Below are 22,058 nucleotides of genomic sequence, written 5' to 3'. Positions count from 1 at the left end.
AAACAATTTAAGATATACACATGGAACTTGGTATACATGTACAATCTTGAAAACAATTAAAGATATACATATGGAACTTGGTATACATATACAATCTTGAAAACAATTAAAGAAATACACATGGAACTTGGTATACATATACAATCTTGAAAACAATTAAAGATATACATATGGAACTTGGTATACATGTTCAATCTTGAAAACAATTAAAGAAATACACATGGAACTTGGTATACATATACAATCTTGAAAACAATTTAAGATAGACACATGTAACTTGGTATACATGTTCAATCTTTGAAACAATTAAAGATATACACATGGAACTTGGTATTCATGTTTAACCTTGGAAACAATTTAAGATATACATATGCAACTTGGTATACATGTTAAACCTTGGAAACAATTTAAGATATACACATGGAACTTGGTATTCATGTTTAACCTTGAAAACAATTTAAGATATACACATGGAACTTGGTATACATGTTCAATCTTGGAAACAATTAAAGATATACACATGGAACTTGGTATACATGTTCAATCTTGAAAACAATTAAAGAAATACACATGGAACTTGGTATACATGTTCAATCTTGAAAACAATTAAAGAAATACACATGGAACTTGGTATACATATACAATCTTGAAAACAATTTAAGATATACACATGCAACTTGGTATACATGTTCAATCTTGAAAACAATTTAAGATATTCACATGCAACTTGGTATACATGTTCAATCTTGAAAACAATTAAAGAAATACACATGCAACTTGGTATACAATCTTGAAAACAATTAAAGATATACACATGGAACTTGGTACACATGTTCAATCTTGAAAATAATTAAAGATATACACATGGAACTTGGTATACATGTTCAATCTTGAAAACAATTAAAGAAATACACATGCAACTTGGTATACATATACAATCTTGAAAACAATTTAAGATATACACATGGAACTTGGTACACATGTTCAATCTTGAAAACAATTAAAGAAATACACATGGAACTTGGTATACATGTTCAATCTTGAAAACAATTAAAGAAATACACATGGAACTTGGTATACATATACAATCTTGAAAACAATTTAAGATATACACATGCAACTTGGTAAACATGTTCAATCTTGAAAACAATTAAAGATATACACATGGAACTTGGTATATATGTTCAATCTTGAAAATAATTTAAGATATACTCATGAAACTTGGTACACATGTTCAATATAACAACACGCACATGTGTTGCAACTCCCATATATTGTGTTGGCATTTCTAATTAAAAATGTAACCAGATTCTAAGTTATTGATGTTCATATCTATCTTCCATGGATTTTTTCTTAAAGGATTTACCCATCAAGCAAGATTATTTTAAAATAACAGGAGGAAAATGATGTGACAACTGTTGACATGCATGAGTAAATTAATTATTTGATTGCAGTACATTCGCCTGTGTGCTGACAGTGCTGTGGAGGATGTTTTCAATCTGATGCAAGACTATTGGAAGATAATGGAGCCCCAGGCGCCGAACCTCGTCATCTCGGTGGTGGGAGGAGCTAAAAACTTCAAACTTGATGGCAGAAATAGAACCACATTCTCTGATGGACTTATCAAGGTTCTTCTTAAAGGAAACATTTGCTATTTATGTGTAGTAGATTGTCTTATTATTAGATTAAATTGTATCCCACGTATCGGTGCTTTTACACCGAGCACAATAAAGAACCAAGATGTCACTTTGCAAAGAGCTAGGGTAAAGCACCCAGACTTCTTGTAACTCCCTCTGTTACTTCAAGTCTCTAATACCCGAATTTGACAGGAAATTGCAGTCACTTCTATGTCATGTCACTTATTGCATTCAAACACAATTTAAGTTGTGATGGCGTTATGGGGATTTCAAGTCTTAATATACAGGGGCGTGCGGACCTTGATAAATTTAAATAAACAAACATAACAAATGTATTGGTTTTATTCTATGACAGGTTGAAAGGTTGTTGAATATGTGACAAAGATCAATATCATATTTTTTCTTCTATTATCCTTACTTCTGTATGTACATGAGTATAGTTGGTGAATTATGCCTTCAGAATGCATGATGAATTAATAAACTAAACAATATATATCATGAAAAAAATAAATAGTAAAGATAACTGTAAAAAAACTTGTACCTAACTCCACCTCAGACAGCCAAGACGACATCAGCTTGGCTTATATCCAGTGGTTTCAACATGGGAGTGATGAAGGCTGTTGGTCAGGCTGTACAACAGGGTCAATCATTTGCGTGGGATAACAACCGTATGGCACACCGCCTCCGCTGTATCGGTATCGCACCCTGGGGCTATATACGGGACAGAAAATGCCTCGTGGAAACAAATTCTGGACAGGTATCTCAAGAATCATTGTTTTCGATTAAATTGTATTTAATTGTAAGCACACGCTTTTTTGCTGATATCCTATCTAGAATGTTTGAATGTAGTCAATCTTTAACTTTCTAACTCAGCTACATTTGAGTCATAATTGGCAACTTACTGCTTAACCCTTTCACACAGATTGCAAAGATTTAAATTGGAATCTCAAGCTTTTCTGTCTTGATATATTATAAAGACCTACACTTTGAAGTGTTTTAGTTTTACACCATGTCGATAACTTCATAATATAACTTCTAACTCATTGAGCAAGTTCAGACAAATTAAATTTTGAATTCACATGATATGCATAGCTGATAATAAATACACTGAGGGATTTATAATGCATGCCATTTTTTTCATTTATGTCATGATGCGGATAAAGGAACTGACAAAGGTAACACTTGCAGCCATTTCATTTCACGTCTGATGCCCATTGGTTGAAAAAACAATGCTATTTATAGCCTGTCTGCAGTCATTGAAATTAGACTTTTGGATAAACAAGCCCGAATTCTTATACTTTTGCTTGACATCAAATTTTTTAACAAGCCCTGCTATATAAAATTAGAATTTGAGCAAGCCCGAAACATATTTTACCAGTGCAGGGCTAGTGGGCTTGTGTTAATTTCAACCACTGTGTCTGTTTTTCAAAAAAAAAAGTTAGGTCTTGTTAAAGCCTTGTCATTGTCTAAGAGGCGGCTCACAAAATCTTTTACCTATTGGCCATAACTAAAAATAATTTCAACATATTCACATGAAACTTAGTACCCATATCACCAATGGCAATAGACAATCACTTATGGTATAAACTTTCTTTGCTGTTGTTGTTGTCATAGAGTAGGACGCTGTCTTGTCTGTATAACTGAGGTTAGTGTTCAATATGAACATAGTACTTTTATTGTTCAATTAGTTTATATTTTCTATCCATTGCACAGACCTTTAAGGGGAATATGAATTAATTGCTAGATTTTCATCCCTGCCTGCCACCTCTTTTTGCTACCGCCCCATTATTGACTCAAATAAAAAATGTGGAACTAGGGTCTATGTTTGTCAGTCCGGTAGTGTCCAGTAGCAGCCTTTATTCATACCTACACTGTTGATGTATAACATTCACATGTAAAAAAGGAGAAATGTTACAATCGTATTCGTGGTCATTAGGAAACACATGTACATGGTCCCTTATGCAATAAGAAATTTAATGGTGATACAGAATCATACAGTCATCTAAGAAATGTAAAAACATAAAATTAAAATGTCAACCTCCGGCCCCATTTAAAAAAATGGATGAAAATCTAGCAAATAATTTATAATGAACTAATCATCATAGGTCACAATCACCTAACATATTGTACATTCAGCTGTCACCTTTGCTTTCCATTAACTTAGAAGTTTAGGGACATGTCCTTGTCAAATGAAGAACGATAATGTTTCTATTAGTATATTTCTGTGATTATTATATTTTCATTGACAAACAGTTTAACACCTGCAGCTACTATCTAACTTCCTACTCTCTTACTCAGCTTTATTAGCCCAAATACCAGTACTTGAAAGATGTGTGACCTCACTTGCATTCTGACCTTGTTTTGTTGTGCCATTGTCCTTTGTGCATGATTTCAAATATTTGTCCATAGGAATTAGGTTTAATCTTTGCTAGAGGAATTGGTAAGTATGTGTAAATCTCTTCTTCAAAGTTTTGGTTTGACATTTTACAACAAGAGCACAATGAAAATGAAATAAGAATAGTATTTGCTGTTTCAATCTGTCAATAAAGACACTGGTGGCTACAGAGAATATTGTGAACAATCCATCTGTTTAGTAGCAGATCTGTGGTCTAGTGTATACACTGGTGCACATCAAAGTACAAGGGGTTACTCTAACCAGAGCTACATTCTGCCTGTGCACTACACCCCTCAACCTAACAAGACTGATACATGAACTGGGGCCGACACCCATGTATAGGCCAGTGGCATAGTTAAATAAATATACATGCCCCACCCCCCGTTCATGTGTATAACAGGACCAAAACATCTGAATGACAACAACCATATGATGTGGATTGCTTTACACTAAAAGCAGATCTCATTAACTTTTTTGCATTGGATTTAATGTCATAAAAGACACATACTATAATTTTTAATGTTTATTTGAATGATAATTAGTATATTAATTAGTAATTACTAATAATAATTTTATATGATTATTTTTTATTTGTCAGGTAAATAAGTGTATCTGTTTCAGGGCCAGTTCTATGCCAAGTACCGTACAAGTAACGTGATTCTACACGGTGAGCCTGTGCCTCTCAACGCTGACCACACTCACTTTATATTTGTGGATGACGGCTACAGGAACCGGTATGGGGGCGTGGCTGAAATGAGGTCGAAGATTGAACAGAGAATATCAGCGCCTAAATCTGGTATTTTGCATAGTTTCAGTACTGTATATATTCATTGTTACATATATTTCTATTTTTATTATAACAAGGGTTTGCCTAATTATTACGTAGGATTCAGTGTCAGTCACATGTATGAGCGTTGATACAGAATTACGTGGACTTTTTTAATAATTCACATACCATTGCACATACAACATAGAAACTTCGCATAAAATACATATAACATATCAGGTATAATTCCTGAATTTGCAGACCAAAACATAAATATTTCGCTCAATTACAATCCATTCACGGTATATGGTTGAATCTGACCAGCGCAGTCCAATGACGTCAATGACATTGCGCTCATAAAGCGTCACATTTCGAAGTATTTCTCACCAACACTGACACACTTTTCATGACGCGTAATCCACTGCGTATGAACATTTGAATACAACTCCCTAAAAAACGTGGCTATCTCATTATACACATTTAGTGTCAGGTTTTATCGGTAGTAATGATCTGGTTCATAAATTGTTCACCTTCCCTTGCATATCTTCGCAGAAATGTTTTTGAATCACGTACATGCTTTTCTCTCTCATTTTAACTTTACAGTCGAGGGACCCATCTCGCACAATTTTTTTGAATGCCTAAATTGTCTGTTAAAAATAGGGATGCAAACGAATATTCAAATATTCGATCAAACGTTTGGTTTCGAATGTCAAAATCGTATATATTCCAATATTCGATCTTTTGGTGTCGAATAAGAATAATAATAAACCTTTTGCCTACAACTCTGTTATTGTATTTAAAGTTTGTCTTGTTTTTACAACAACTGGCCAATACTGCCATAGGTGTGAATGTGAAACACTAAACACGCGTCATATGCCATTTAGGGACATATCGTCGGCTACCATAAAAAGACCCCGTAATTTTACAATAACTGCCTTAATAAAACAAGTGACACACAAATTTCAATTAGTTTCGGTAAATTTGAATGCTTTTGCCAAGCAAGGAATAAACTAGTCCCGAGGTGGTTTGGTTTTTCCATAATTTTATTTAGTAGAGGTCAATCCCAGAACGAGGCTGCTCGTACTACGGAAAGACCTTCCATTGGCGCATAACAACATTTGACCAGAATCCATCTAAGTTTACTTTGTCTACAGATATAAAGGCAGAGGAATATAAATTAAAATATTTTGTTGTTTCTTTGTTCATATTTTATTACTTTTTGTTTTCTAAAATGAGGAATTTCCGGGGCTCATTAGGTGAAATTCATGGTCTGCCGCGCGTAGTGGTTACGACAAAGAAGGGCTAAAATGTAACACTATTACTTTAGCAAATATAATAAAAGTTAACTACAACTTTTATAAGATGTATTTTGGTTATAGAATATTCGAATATTCGTTCGAAAGAATTACCGAATATTTGAATATCAATTTTGCCATTCGTTTGCATCCCTAGTTAAAAGCATCGCACACTTCTGTGCCCCACCCCGACGGTGCTTGCTACATCAGGGACTGTCAAACGGCTATCCCCTTTGATGATGTTCTTCACCAACGTCACTCACGTCGTGCACCTTGTCTTATTCTGTCCTCTTCCCTTATCGGCTTCTATGGAATCTGGCCCTTTTCTAAAAAGTTGATGTCAGTTGAATACTAATGAACGGCACACAGGTTGCTTCATTTTAGCCTCTGCCATCATTGTCATAGACTTTTAAACAGAAATGACGCCAGAAACTTGAACAGAATATGAGTAAGCGTAAGTCAGCGTGATAAGTGATGATATTTGGCAGAATTTCATAGATAAACGTGGAAGAAAAGCATGTTGTGAAAGATGTATACTTTTTTGTAAACATACATTTTAGACGATGCGCAGACTGTGCATTCCTGTTAATTTAAACCCATAATTTTTCAATACTCATTAAATTTACAAACCTGAACATGCAGAACACTTTGAATAAGACATTCATGATTTTTTAAATGATTAAGACAAAAAAATATATAAAATATGTAAGTCCACGTAGTTCTTTACCACCCCTCGTATCGGTTACATATTAATGAATGAATGATACAAAACTGACAAGTAGGATTTAAGTGAAAAACTGTCTTTAACAACTTTAATTGTATTTTTTTGAAAACAAAAATAGTGAGCTTAGCTTAGCTTAGTGTTGTTATAAGGAACTTAAGAAATTCACACCTTGGAATTGGAGATCCTTGAGATGGAAGGGTTTTGTTTATTATCATTCAAATATTGTTTATATCATTACTGATTAATTGAACCATCTTCATATACAATGTTCTATCCCCAGATGGTGGACTAGAGATCCCTGTGGTGCTTATAGTGGTTGAGGGAGGGATAGACGCCATCGAGGATGCGAAATCTTCTGTCCAGCATGATATCCCTGTGGTTGTGTGCTCTGGCACTGGGAGAGCAGCAGACATTCTGGCATACGCGTACACTCACACCAAAACATCTTCCAGGTAATATATACCATACACTCACACCAAAATATCTTTCAGGTAATTTATACCATACACTTACACCAAAACACCTTACAGCTAATATATATAAAACGCTCGCACCAAAACATCTACTAGGTAATCTATACCATACACTCACACTTAAACATCTACTAGGTAATATATACCATACACTCACACCAAAACATTTTCCAGGTAATATATACCATACACTCATCCTAAAACATCTTCCAGGTAATCTATACCATACACTCACACTTAAACATCTTCCAGGTAATAAATATCGTACACTAACACCAAAACATCTTTCAGGTAATATATACCATACACTCACACCAAAACATCTTTCAGGTAATATATACCATACACTCACACCAAAACATCTTCCAGGTAATACATACCATACACTCATACCAAAACATCTTTCAGGTAATACATACCATACACTCATACCAAAACATCTTCCTGGTAATATATACCATACACTCACACTAAAACATCTTTCAGGTAATATATACCATACACTCACACCAAAACATCTTCCAGGTAATCTATACCATACACTCACACCAAAACATCTTCCAGGTAATACATACCATACACTCACACCAAAAATCTCCCAGGTAATATATACCATGCACTCACACTTACATCTTTCAGGAATATATACCATACACTCACACCAAAACATCTTCCAGGTAATCTATACCATACACTCACACCAAAACATCTTCCAGGTTATATATACCGTACACTAAAACCAAAATATCTTTCAGGTAATCTATACCATACACTCACACCAAAACATCTTCCAGGTAATCTATACCATACACTCACACTTAAACATCTTCCAGGTAATCTATACCATACACTCACACTTAAACATCTACTAGGTAATCTATACCATACACTCACATTTAAACATCTACTAGGTAATCTATACCATACACTCACACTTAAACATCTTCCAGGTAATCTATACCATACACTCACACTTAAACATATACTAGGTAATCTATACCATACACTCACACTTAAACATCTTCCAGGTAATCTATACCATACACTCACACTTAAACATCTACTAGGTAATCTATACCATACACTCACACTTAAACATCTTCTAGGTAATCTATACCATACACTCACACTTAAACATCTTCCAGGTAATCTATACCATACACTCACACTTAAACATCTACTAGGTAATCTATACCATACACTCACACTTAAACATCTACTAGGTAATCTATACCATACACTCACACTTAAGCATCTTCCAGGTAATCTATACCATACACTCACACTTAAACATCTACTAGGTAATCTATACCATACACTCACACTTAAACATCTTCCAGGTAATCTATACCATACACTCACACTTAAACATCTACTAGGTAATCTATACCATACACTCACACTTAAACATCTTCCAGGTAATCTATACCATACACTCACACTTAAACATCTTCCAGGTAATCTATACCATACACTCACACTTAAACATCTACTAGGTAATCTATACCATACACTCACACTTAAACATCTACTAGGTAATCTATACCATACACTCACACCAAAACATCTTCCAGGTAATCTATACCATACACTCACACTTAAACATCTACTAGGTAATCTATACCATACACTCACACTTAAACATCTTCCAGGTAATCTATACCATACACTCACACTTAAACATCTACTAGGTAATCTATACCATACACTCACACTTAAACATCTTCCAGGTAATCTATACCATACACTCACACTTAAACATCTACTAGGTAATCTATACCATACACTCACACTTAAACATCTTCTAGGTAATCTATACCATACACTCACACTTAAACATCTTCCAGGTAATCTATACCATACACTCACACTTAAACATCTACTAGGTAATCTATACCATACACTCACACTTAAACATCTACTAGGTAATCTATACCATACACTCACACTTAAACATCTTCCAGGTAATCTATACCATACACTCACACTTAAACATCTACTAGGTAATCTATACCATACACTCACACTTAAACATCTTCCAGGTAATCTATACCATACACTCACACTTAAACATCTACTAGGTAATCTATACCATACACCCACACTTAAACATCTTCTAGGTAATCTATACCATACACTCACTCTTAAACATCTTCCAGGTAATCTATACCATACACTCACACTTAAACATCTACTAGGTAATCTATACCATACACTCACACTTAAACATCTACTAGGTAATCTATACCATACACTCACACTTAAACATCTTCCAGGTAATCTATACCATACACTCACACTTAAACATCTACTAGGTAATCTATACCATACACTCACACTTAAACATCTTCCAGGTAATCTATACCATACACTCACACTTAAACATCTACTAGGTAATCTATACCATACACTTACACTTAAACATCTACTAGGTAATATATACCATACACTCACACCAAAACATCTTCCAGGTAATATATACCATACACTCATCCTAAAACATCTTCCAGGTAATCTATACCATACACTCACACTTAAACATCTTCCAGGTAATAAATATCGTACACTCACACCAAAACATCTTTTAGGTAATATATACCATACACTCACACCAAAACATCTTTCAGGTAATATATACCATACACTCACACCAAAACATCTTCCAGGTAATACATACCATACACTCATACCAAAACATCTTTCAGGTAATACATACCATACACTCATACCAAAACATCTTCCTGGTAATATATACCATACACTCACACTAAAACATCTTTCAGGTAATATATACCATACACTCACACCAAAACATCTTCCAGGTAATCTATACCATACACTCACACCAAAACATCTTCCAGGTAATACATACCATACACTCACACTTAAACATCTCCCAGGTAATATATACCATGCACTCACACTTAAACGTCTTTCAGGAATATATACCATACACTCACACCAAAACATCTTCCAGGTAATCTATACCATACACTCACACCAAAACATCTTCCAGGTTATATATACCGTACACTAAAACCAAAATATCTTTCAGGTAATCTATACCATACACTCACACCAAAACATCTTCCAGGTAATCTATACCATACACTCACACTTAAACATCTTCCAGGTAATCTATACCATACACTCACACTTAAACATCTACTAGGTAATCTATACCATACACTCACACCTAAACATCTACTAGGTAATATATACCATACACTCACACCAAAACATCTTCCAGGTAATATATACCATACACTCATCCTAAAACATCTTCCAGGTAATCTATACCATACACTCACACTTAAACATCTTCCAGGTAATAAATATCGTACACTAACACCAAAACATCTTTCAGGTAATATATACCATACACTCACACCAAAACATCTTTCAGGTAATATATACCATACACTCACACCAAAACATTTTCCAGGTAATACATACCATACACTCATACCAAAACATCTTTCAGGTAATACATACCATACACTCATACCAAAACATCTTCCTGGTAATATATACCATACACTCACACTAAAACATCTTTCAGGTAATATATACCATACACTCACACCAAAACATCTTCCAGGTAATCTATACCATACACTCACACCAAAACATCTTCCAGGTAATAAATACCATACACTCACACCAAAACATCTCCCAGGTAATATATACCATGCACTCACACTTAAACATCTTTCAGGAATATATACCATACACTCACACCAAAACATCTTCCAGGTAATCTATACCATACACTCACACCAAAACATCTTCCAGGTTATATATACCGTACACTAAAACCAAAACATCTTCCAGGTAATCTATACCATACACTCACACCAAAACATCTTCCAGGTAATCTATACCATACACTCACACTTAAACATCTTCCAGGTAATCTATACCATACACTCACACTTAAACATCTTCCAGGTAATCTATACCATACACTCACACCAAAACATCTTCCAGGTAATCTATACCATACACTCACACTTAAACATCTTCCAGGTAATAAATATCGTACACTAACACCAAAACATCTTTCATGTAATATATACCATACACTCACACCAAAACATCTTTCAGGTAATATATACCATACACTCACACTAAAACATCTTTCAGGTAATATATACCGTCCACTCAAACTAAAACATCTTTCAGGTAATATATAATATCTACCGTACACTCACACCAAAACATCTTCCAGGTAATATATAATATATACCGTTCACTCACACCAAAACATCTTCCAGGTAAATTATAATATATACCGTACACTCACACTAAAACATCTTCCAGGTAATATATATTAAATACCATACTCTCGCACTTAAACATCTTCCAGATAATATATAACATACACTCACACCAAAACATCTCCCAGATAGTATATACCGTACACTCACACCAAAACATCTTCCAGGTAATATATACCGTACACTCACAGCAAAACATCTTCCAGGTAATATATACCGTACACTCACACCAAAACATCTTCCAGGTAATATATACTGTACACTCACACCAAAACATCTTCCAGGTAATCTATACCATACACTCACACCAAAACATCTTCCAGGTAATCTATACCATACACTCACACCAAAATATCTTCCAGGTAATATATACTGTACACTCACACCAAAACATCTTTCAAGTAATAAATACCATACACTCACACCAAAACATCTTCCAGGTAATCTATTCCATACACTCACACCAAAACATCTTCCAGGTAATAAATATCGTACACTAACACTAAAACATCTTCCAGGTAATCTATACCATACACTCACACTTAAAACATCTTCCAGGTAATCTATACCATACACTCACACCAAAACATCTGCCAGGTAATATATACCATACACTCACACCAAAACATCTTCCAGGTAATATATGCCTCACTAAATGATCATTTAGGTATGGCATAAGCGTACACTCATAGCTTGTTTTTTTTGCAAAACTGGTCATTTTACTTATTTTTGAGCAAAGGGTTATCTGAATGGCTAAGATGGTATATTGTAGTATAAAAACTGATAATAAGGGGACCCCAAAAGTTGCCCTACCTTCAGCAAGTATTTATTGCTATTCCTGCTTATTTTGTGTTACATAAAATGTGTTAAGATGGTGCTTTTAACAAACAATTTCAGTGCTGTAATTTTCATTTTATTAAAAGTTTTAACGTTATAGATGTGTACATAGTAAAAAAAAAAATGAAATTCAGTTTGGCCTATGTATGCTCCTGACTTGTCTCACAAATATTGACATCCATGATTGTTTAGTGGTGAGCGTGAAATGTCTGACAAGCACCTGAAGAAGCTCCGTGAGAAGATAATTGACGCATACGGGAAGGCTTGGAAGGCAATGGAAAAAGAGACGAAATTTACGGGCATCAAGGATTCGGTCCAAATCTGTTGTAAAAATCCTGACCTTGTAAGTACTCTCGTATAAAAATTAGGTTATTTGACATTATAAGCTCAATGCTTTTCAAAGAAAAAAAATCATTCAATCAATTCATGATTTCTAGCTTATTTCATTTTAAAAGCAAGAAATATATTTAAAATATGTTCATGCAAGAGGATGTTAATTAAAGGTCTTGCAATACTTTATTTATTTTTCATTGTAATACAACAGAAGCTTACCAACTGACTACACATATATGACCGTTATAATGGTCTTCCAGTCCAAGAAAATAAATGATGTTGTTTTAAATAATTTTACATTTTAAGCTTAAATTCTAGACTTTACCAGTATAGTATGACAAACATATGTGATTCCATCAAGGAATCTAGAATAAAAATATTTTTTTTAGAATTTTATGATGACGCTTTATTCTGCTTGTTTCACTAGATGACAGTGTTCAACATGAACAAACATGATGAGCTTGACCTGGCCATCTTGTCTGTGCTGCTCAAGAAGAATTCAGGGGCAGATAAGCATGTGGGGGACACAAACCAGCGACTCAACCAGCTGAGACTCGCGCTTACATGGAATAGGGTTGACATCGCACAGGAGGAAATCTTCCGAGAAGATGTACTCTGGGAGCAAGGTTAGATCACTAGTCTGTCTCTCACAATAGATATACAAAAAGGTAAAGGCAAATTGTAAAGGCCTGCCCTCTGGACTTATGAGGCACCTTGATATATGAACATCTTTGCCTGGGGTTGTATCACTTCTTGTTGCTTGCGTCAAGTCCATATCACATGGGACCAAAGGACACAATAACAAAAGGTCTCGTGAGATGTGTCTTTATGCAAGCAACGAGAATGATATATTCCCATAAATCAGCTAACTAACATAGGATTTCTTTCATTTCATACCTATAGCATTTAAATGCAAAACAAAAACTTCCTACTTCTTTCGTGTAGTATTGCGGAAGTGATTTGGTATGCTCACTTTGCTGCTGTGTGCCATAGTGGATGATTAGGTGGCCTTCCTCAAGTTGATCCTGGAACAGGGCATCATCTTCAATAAACATGTATCTTTTATACCACAGGTAGCCTAGACCAAGTGTTGACAGAGGCCATAGTGGATGATAAGGTGGCCTTCCTCAAGCTGATCCTGGAACAGGGAACCACCTTCAATAAACATGTATCTTTTATACCACAGGTAGCCTAGACCAAGTGTTGACAGAGGCCATAGTGGATGATAAGGTGGCCTTCCTCAAGTTGATCCTGGAACAGGGCATCATCTTCAATAAACATGTATCTTTTATACCACAGGTAGCCTAGACCAAGTGTTGACAGAGGCCATAGTAGATGACAAAGTGGCCTTCCTCAAGTTGATCCTGGAACCAGGAATCATCTTCAATAAACATGTATCTTTTATACCACAGGTAGCCTAGATCAAGTGTTGACAGAGGCCATAGTGGATGATAAGGTGGCCTTCCTCAAGCTGATCCTGGAACAGGGAACCACCTTCAATAAACATGTATCTTTTATACCACAGGTAGCCTAGACCAAGTGTTGACAGAGGCCATAGTGGATGATAAGGTGGCCTTCCTCAAGTTGATCCTGGAACAGGGCATCATCTTCAATAAACATGTATCTTTTATACCACAGGTAGCCTAGACCAAGTGTTGACAGAGGCCATAGTAGATGACAAAGTGGCCTTCCTCAAGTTGATCCTGGAACCAGGAATCATCTTCAATAAACATGTATCTTTTATACCACAGGTAGCCTAGACCAAGTGTTGACAGAGGCCATAGTGGATGATAAGGTGGCCTTCCTCAAGCTGATCCTGGAACAGGGCATCATCTTCAATAAACATGTATCTTTTATACCACAGGTAGCCTAGATCAAGGTTGACAGAGGCCATAGTGGATGATAAGGTGGCCTTCCTCAAGCTGATCCTAGAACAGGGAATCATCTTCAATAAACATGTATCTTTTATACCACAGGTAGCCTAGATCAAGGTTGACAGAGGCCATAGTGGATGATAAGGTGGCCTTCCTCAAGCTGATCCTGGAACAGGGAATCATCTTCAATAAACATGTATCTTTTATACCACAGGTAGCCTAGACCAAGTGTTGACAGAGGCCATAGTGGATGATAAGGTGGCCTTCCTCAAGCTGATCCTAGAACAGGGAATCATCTTCAATAAACATGTATCTTTTATACCACAGGTAGCCTAGATCAAGGTTGACAGAGGCCATAGTGGATGATAAGGTGGCCTTCCTCAAGCTGATCCTGGAACAGGGAATCATCTTCAATAAACATGTATCTTTTATACCACAGGTAGCCTAGATCAAGGTTGACAGAGGCCATAGTAGATGATAAGGTGGCCTTCCTCAAGCTGATCCTGGAACAGGGAATCATCTTCAATAAACATGTATCTTTTATACCACAGGTAGCCTAGACCAAGTGTTGACAGAGGCCATAGTGGATGATAAGGTGGCCTTCCTCAAGTTGATCCTGGAACAGGGCATCATCTTCAATAAACATGTATCTTTTATACAACAGGTAGCCTAGACCAAGTGTTGACAGAGGCCATAGTGGATGATAAGGTGGCCTTCCTCAAGTTGATCCTGGAACAGGGCATCATCTTCAATAAACATGTATCTTTTATACAACAGGTAGCCTAGACCAAGTGTTGACAGAGGCCATAGTGGATGATAAGGTGGCCTTCCTCAAGCTGATCCTAGAACAGGGAATCATCTTCAATAAACATGTATCTTTTATACAACAGGTAGCCTAGACCAAGTGTTGACAGAGGCCATAGTGGATGATAAGGTGGCCTTCCTCAAGTTGATCCTGGAACAGGGCATCATCTTCAATAAACATGTATCTTTTATACCACAGGTAGCCTAGACCAAGTGTTGACAGAGGCCATAGAAGATGACAAAGTGGCCTTCCTCAAGCTGATCCTGAAACAGGGAATCATCTTCAATAAACATGTATCTTTTATACCACAGGTAGCCTAGACCAAGTGTTGACAGAGGCCATAGTAGATGATAATGTGGCCTTCCTCAAGCTGATCCTGGAACAGGGAATCATCTTCAATATACATGTATCTTTTATACCACAGGTAGCCTAGATCAAGTGTTGACAGTGGCCATAGTGGATGATAAGGTGGCCTTCCTCAAGTTGATCCTGGAACAGGGCACCATCTTCAATAAACATGTATCTTTTATTCCACAGGTAGCCTAGACCAAGTGTTGACAGAGGCCATAGTAGATGACAAAGTGGCCTTCCTCAAGCTGATCCTGGAACAGGGAATCATCTTCAATAAACATGTATCTTTATACCACAGGTAGCCTAGACCAAGTGTTGACAGAGGCCATAGTAGATGACAAAGTGGCCTTCCTCAAGTTGATCCTGGAACAGGGCATCATCTTCAATAAACATGTATCTTTTATACCACAGGTAGCCTAGACCAAGTGTTGACAGAGGCCATAGTAGATGACAAAGTGGCCTTCCTCAAGCTGATCCTGGAACAGGGCATTTAGTAAACATGTATCTTTTATACCACAGGTAGCCTGGACCAAGTGTTGACAGAGGCCATAGTGGATGATAAGGTGGCCTTCCTCAAGCTGATCCTGGAACAGGGCATCATCTTCAATAAACATGTATCTTTTATACCACAGGTAGCCTAGACCAAGTGTTGACAGAGGCCATAGTGGATGATAAGGTGGCCTTCCTCAAGCTGATCCTGGAACAGGGAACCACCTTCAATAAACATGTATCTTTTATACCACAGGTAGCCTAGACCAAGTGTTGACAGAGGCCATAGTGGATGATAAGGTGGCCTTCCTCAAGTTGATCCTGGAACAGGGAACCACCTTCAATAAACATGTATCTTTTATACCACAGGTAGCCTAGACCAAGTGTTGACAGAGGCCATAGTAGATGATAAGGTGGCCTTCCTCAAGCTGATCCTGGAACAGGGAACCACCTTCAATAAACATGTATCTTTTATACAACAGGTAGCCTAGACCAAGTGTTGACAGAGGCCATAGTGGATGATAAGGTGGCCTTCCTCAAGTTGATCCTGGAACAGGGAACCAGCTTCAATAAACATGTATCTTTTATACCACAGGTAGCCTAGACCAAGTGTTGACAGAGGCCATAGTGGATGACAAAGTGGCCTTCCTCAAGTTGATCCTGGAACAGGGCATCATCTTCAGTAAACATGTATCTTTTATACAACAGGTAGCCTAGACCAAGTGTTGACAGAGGCCATAGTGGATGATAAGGTGGCCTTCCTCAAGTTGATCCTGGAACAGGGCATCATCTTCAATAAACATGTATCTTTTATACCACAGGTAGCCTAGATCAAGGTTGACAGAGGCCATAGTAGATGATAAGGTGGCCTTCCTCAAGCTGATCCTGGAACAGGGAACCACCTTCAATAAACATGTATCTTTTATACCACAGGTAGCCTAGACCAAGTGTTGACAGAGGCCATAGTGGATGATAAGGTGGCCTTCCTCAAGTTGATCCTGGAACAGGGAACCACCTTCAATAAACATGTATCTTTTATACCACAGGTAGCCTAGACCAAGTGTTGACAGAGGCCATAGTGGATGATAAGGTGGCCTTCCTCAAGTTGATCCTGGAACAGGGCATCATCTTCAATAAACATGTATCTTTTATACCACAGGTAGCCTAGACCAAGTGTTGACAGAGGCCATAGTGGATGATAAGGTGGCCTTCCTCAAGTTGATCCTGGAACAGGGCATCATCTTCAATAAACATGTATCTTTTATACCACAGGTAGCCTAGACCAAGTGTTGACAGAGGCCATAGTGGATGATAAGGTGGCCTTCCTCAAGCTGATCCTAGAACAGGGAATCATCTTCAATAAACATGTATCTTTTATACCACAGGTAGCCTAGACCAAGTGTTGACAGAGGCCATAGTGGATGATAAGGTGGCCTTCCTCAAGCTGATCCTGGAACAGGGAACCACCTTCAATAAACATGTATCTTTTATACCACAGGTAGCCTAGACCAAGTGTTGACAGAGGCCATAGTAGATGATAAGGTGGCCTTCCTCAAGCTGATCCTGGAACAGGGAACCACCTTCAATAAACATGTATCTTTTATACCACAGGTAGCCTAGACCAAGTGTTGACAGAGGCCATAGTGGATGATAAGGTGGCCTTCCTCAAGCTGATCCTGGAACAGGGCATCATCTTCAATAAACATGTATCTTTTATACCACAGGTAGCCTAGATCAAGGTTGACAGAGGCCATAGTGGATGATAAGGTGGCCTTCCTCAAGCTGATCCTGGAACCAGGAATCATCTTCAATAAACATGTATCTTTTATACCACAGGTAGCCTAGACCAAGTGTTGACAGAGGCCATAGTGGATGATAAGGTGGCCTTCCTCAAGCTGATCCTGGAACAGGGCATCATCTTCAATAAACATGTATCTTTTATACCACAGGTAGCCTAGACCAAGTGTTGACAGAGGCCATAGTGGATGATAAGGTGGCCTTCCTCAAGCTGATCCTGGAACAGGGAACCACCTTCAATAAACATGTATCTTTTATACCACAGGTAGCCTAGACCAAGTGTTGACAGAGGCCATAGTGGATGATAAGGTGGCCTTCCTCAAGCTGATCCTGGAACAGGGAATCATCTTCAATAAACATGTATCTTTTATACCACAGGTAGCCTAGACCAAGTATTGACAGAGGCCATAGTAGATGACAAGGTAGCCTTCCTCAAGCTGATCCTGGAACAGGGCATCATCTTCAATAAACATGTATCTTTTATACCACAGGTAGCCTAGACCAAGTGTTGACAGAGGCCATAGTGGATGATAAGGTGGCCTTCCTCAAGCTGATCCTGGAACAGGGCATCATCTTCAATAAACATGTATCTTTTATACCACAGGTAGCCTAGACCAAGTATTGACAGAGGCCATAGTAGATGACAAGGTAGCCTTCCTCAAGCTGATCCTGGAACAGGGAATCATCTTCAAGGAGTTTCTTACCATGGACAGGCTCAATATCCTCTACAGCAAGGTACAAAGATCAGGGAGAAAAACTGCTCAATCTTTTACATGTAAATGCAATTGACAAGTCGCCAGTCAGTTGAAGAACAAAATAATTATATGTCTAAAATAAATATAAGTAAATGCTTGCTTTGTTCAGTGGATTGACTTGAAACCCATTGCCAAATGATCTTGAGTTGTGATAATTTGTTGCCTTGTCAATTGCTGAAAGAGAAAAATGCTTTTCTGTATGAACTGTAATATAAGTAACACTAGAATTTTATCCGAATAAATAAGATGCCTAAGATGTGTACGTTTGAATCTATCAAATTACAGTATAACTATTATGTATTTCTCAGGTGCCTATCGGTAAGTTTCGATCAATAATTAAAGTGAAAATTACTGTGTCTTGCGGGTGCCTCAGTTGTGATTCGTACGTTAACTGTGAAAATTATTGTGTATTTCGGTTGCCTAAGTTTCGATTTATACAATTACTGTGAACATTATTGTGTATTTCGGTTGCCTAAGTTTCGATTTATACAATTACTGTGAACATTATTGTGTATTTCGGTTGCCTAAGTTTCGATTTATACAATTACTGTGAACATTATTGTGTATTTCGGTTGCCTAAGTTTCGATTTATACAATTACTGTGAACATTATTGTGTATTTCAGTTGCCTTAGTTTAAATTCATGCAATTACTGTGAACATTATTGTGTATTGTATTTCAGGTGCCGAAGTTTCACCCAATTTTCAAGCTCCTACACAAGCTCACAGGACTGTCTGAACTCAACCTGAACAATGTCGCCAAGCTGCTTCTCAAGCTGCTGGACAGGTACACAGTCCTTTATGTCCAAACTTAAGTTTAGATGTTGAGAATCTAAATGGGTGGAAAATGGTTTAAGACTACAAGTGTTTGCCTTTCCCTCAAAAGGTCACAGAGTCCCACCCGGGGAATATTCTAGTGTACTTTTGAACACCAGTACTGTTTTTACCACAGGAACAGACACATGAGTGATTCAAATCAACTTACAGCTGTTTTTACAATTAGGCTAAATAAATTAAAAGCTCAAAATACATTTACTTGAATTATATGTTTCATACTTTCTTGTATGATCTGCAATAAGTGATAGGTGAACATTTGATTAACATTATTTCGGAAACACAGACAATCATTGTCTTATAAATCAGGTTTGATCTTTTAAATAAAAAGGTAGCCATCGTCCTTTTAATAGCAACATTACAAAGGCATGCCATGGAATTGTTCTGAAATCATTCATGTTGAATTTTCTTCAATTGCATGTACAAAGCGTAATTTCCAAAATATACACTCAACATTGGAACAATGGTTTAATTGTTGACAGTGAACAGTGAATTCCTGTATTCTCATAGCATGATGTCAACAAATTTTTGATAAGAATATTGTCTTAATAACTTGTTTCACAATCAATGTAAATGAAACTAAACTATGTCCCCTGTTTCCAGGTTTGATGAAAATGAGATGTCAGTGTTCTCCGACGTGGATGGTGCCTATGTCATAGACAATGATCAGGAGCAGGAGAAAGAGTTCTTGCGGCCATACAAACACCTCCTCATTTATGCTGTGTTGCTCTACAGGTGAGAAGAACTTTGATACACTTTGATACACACTTTACAAAGGACTGGAACTAATATCAATATTTTAACCATATTTTACATTTGTAAAAAGTTCTCCACAAATGTATTCTTAACCTTAAAGAACTTGTCAGGGTTTTCTTCATATGAAAACAGATGAAATAACAATTTTGTTTTAATTTTAAGTGTTATTATAAACAAATGAGCTTGGCATGAAAATGGGACAGTCATATGACAGGAGTCTATATTTACATCAGCTAAAAGTACTTCCACTTAAGAAAATTATCTCAAAATGGAAATGTACCTGGTTAGCAATACATATTCCTATAAGACATAACAGATATAAAGTCTTGTCAATGTTTACATACCCAAAACTTACAACTTGAATATATTTTTTTAAACATATTATTCAAATTACATGTAAAAAAATGTTAATAGTTTTGATTTTGTGTTGGATATGAATTTAAAACCTATCGATTTATCATTTTATTTATGTTTATTGATGAATAAGAGTGTCGCCAAAGTCACACAAAAAATAAAACTATATAACAATTAAAAGAATTTCCAGTTTGCATAAACATTTATACCATGGCCAAACATATGCACTAGATGAATTAGTATGGGGCTATGTCAGGACCTGTGATCAAACATTGCTACAACAGTGCATACACTTGTACAAAAGCATGGGTATAGAAATGTTATAGGCAGACCTGGCTGAGTTTTGCTGGGAGATGGATGAAGAACAATTCACAGCACCATATGGGTAACATATCAACATAGAGCAATCACATTACACATTATTGATACTATGATATATAAACATGTTACAGGCAGGACCTGGCCAAATTTTGCTGGGAGATGGGTGATGAACCAGTTACCAGTGCCATCGCGGTCACACGGCTCTATGGAGCCATGGCACGACACATTACGAGGGATGAGTCGAATGTCAGAGATATGTTCCATCAGTATAAAATGTGAGTTTGATACAAAATTAAGAGTATTCATGCTTTTGTTGTACAATATTAAAATACGATATATCATAAGGAGAGCACCGATTAATCAATTTTGGTAATTTTTGTGATATAAAAAACATTACGATTTTCATTGTTGAAGTTCTGTCAAATCTCCAATATATCAGCATTCATTGTGGATTCTTAACTTAACAAATAATTCAGACATCTGGAATAGGTGTAAGTCTTTAGTGCTCATTCATCCCTGTTTGTCTTCAGTGAGTTTGAGCTGCTAGCGACAGACGTATTGGAAGAATGTCACCAAAGTGACCCTGACAAAGCCATGATGATTGTGGAACGCCGGTCTCCAGTCTGGGGAGAAATGACCTCCCTCCAGATAGCAGCTGCTTCTAATGATCAGGTACAGCTTGTTTCATGTCTAGTCTTATTGTCACTAACAACATGGACAAGGCCTTGATGAAAGCGAAACATCATGTAACACCAGTTTCCAGACTGGCACATTGTAAAATGTCCACCTTCCAGCTGGCAGCCACCACATTGATTAGCTATGGCTTGTATTGTATCAAATCTAGTGTGTGTTGTTGTGCTCAAGTTGTTTACAAAAAGCATGCACAACTGAAAATGACATTTTTTTGTTTATTTCATAGTAAACTATTTAATTAAGCATAATGGTAGCAGAAGACATTTACCGGTAGTAAGCTTTCAAAAATAG

The 22,058-nt window shown here is 36.7% G+C and overlaps 1 protein-coding gene across 1 annotated transcript in view; it reads left to right on the top strand.

Annotated features, from left to right (window-relative positions):
- Positions 1-22,058, top strand: part of LOC128210323 (transient receptor potential cation channel subfamily M member-like 2) — a 38,980-nt gene that overhangs the window by 6,390 nt on the left and 10,532 nt on the right. The window contains exons 7-17 of the mRNA XM_052914595.1: positions 1,455-1,628; positions 2,194-2,394; positions 4,654-4,828; positions 7,098-7,269; positions 12,600-12,750; positions 13,168-13,366; positions 18,661-18,791; positions 19,493-19,596; positions 20,247-20,378; positions 21,206-21,349; positions 21,605-21,746. Of these exons, the coding sequence (XP_052770555.1) occupies positions 1,455-1,628; positions 2,194-2,394; positions 4,654-4,828; positions 7,098-7,269; positions 12,600-12,750; positions 13,168-13,366; positions 18,661-18,791; positions 19,493-19,596; positions 20,247-20,378; positions 21,206-21,349; positions 21,605-21,746 (1,725 nt within the window). The remainder of the gene's footprint in view (positions 1-1,454; positions 1,629-2,193; positions 2,395-4,653; positions 4,829-7,097; positions 7,270-12,599; positions 12,751-13,167; positions 13,367-18,660; positions 18,792-19,492; positions 19,597-20,246; positions 20,379-21,205; positions 21,350-21,604; positions 21,747-22,058) is intronic.

The sequence above is a fragment of the Mya arenaria genome, chromosome 12, assembly GCF_026914265.1.
Source record: "Mya arenaria isolate MELC-2E11 chromosome 12, ASM2691426v1".
In the NCBI taxonomy this organism is placed as follows: Eukaryota; Metazoa; Mollusca; class Bivalvia; order Myida; family Myidae; genus Mya; species Mya arenaria.
The sequence above is the reverse complement of the archived record's forward strand: the minus strand, read 5'-3'. Positions and strand labels throughout refer to the sequence as shown.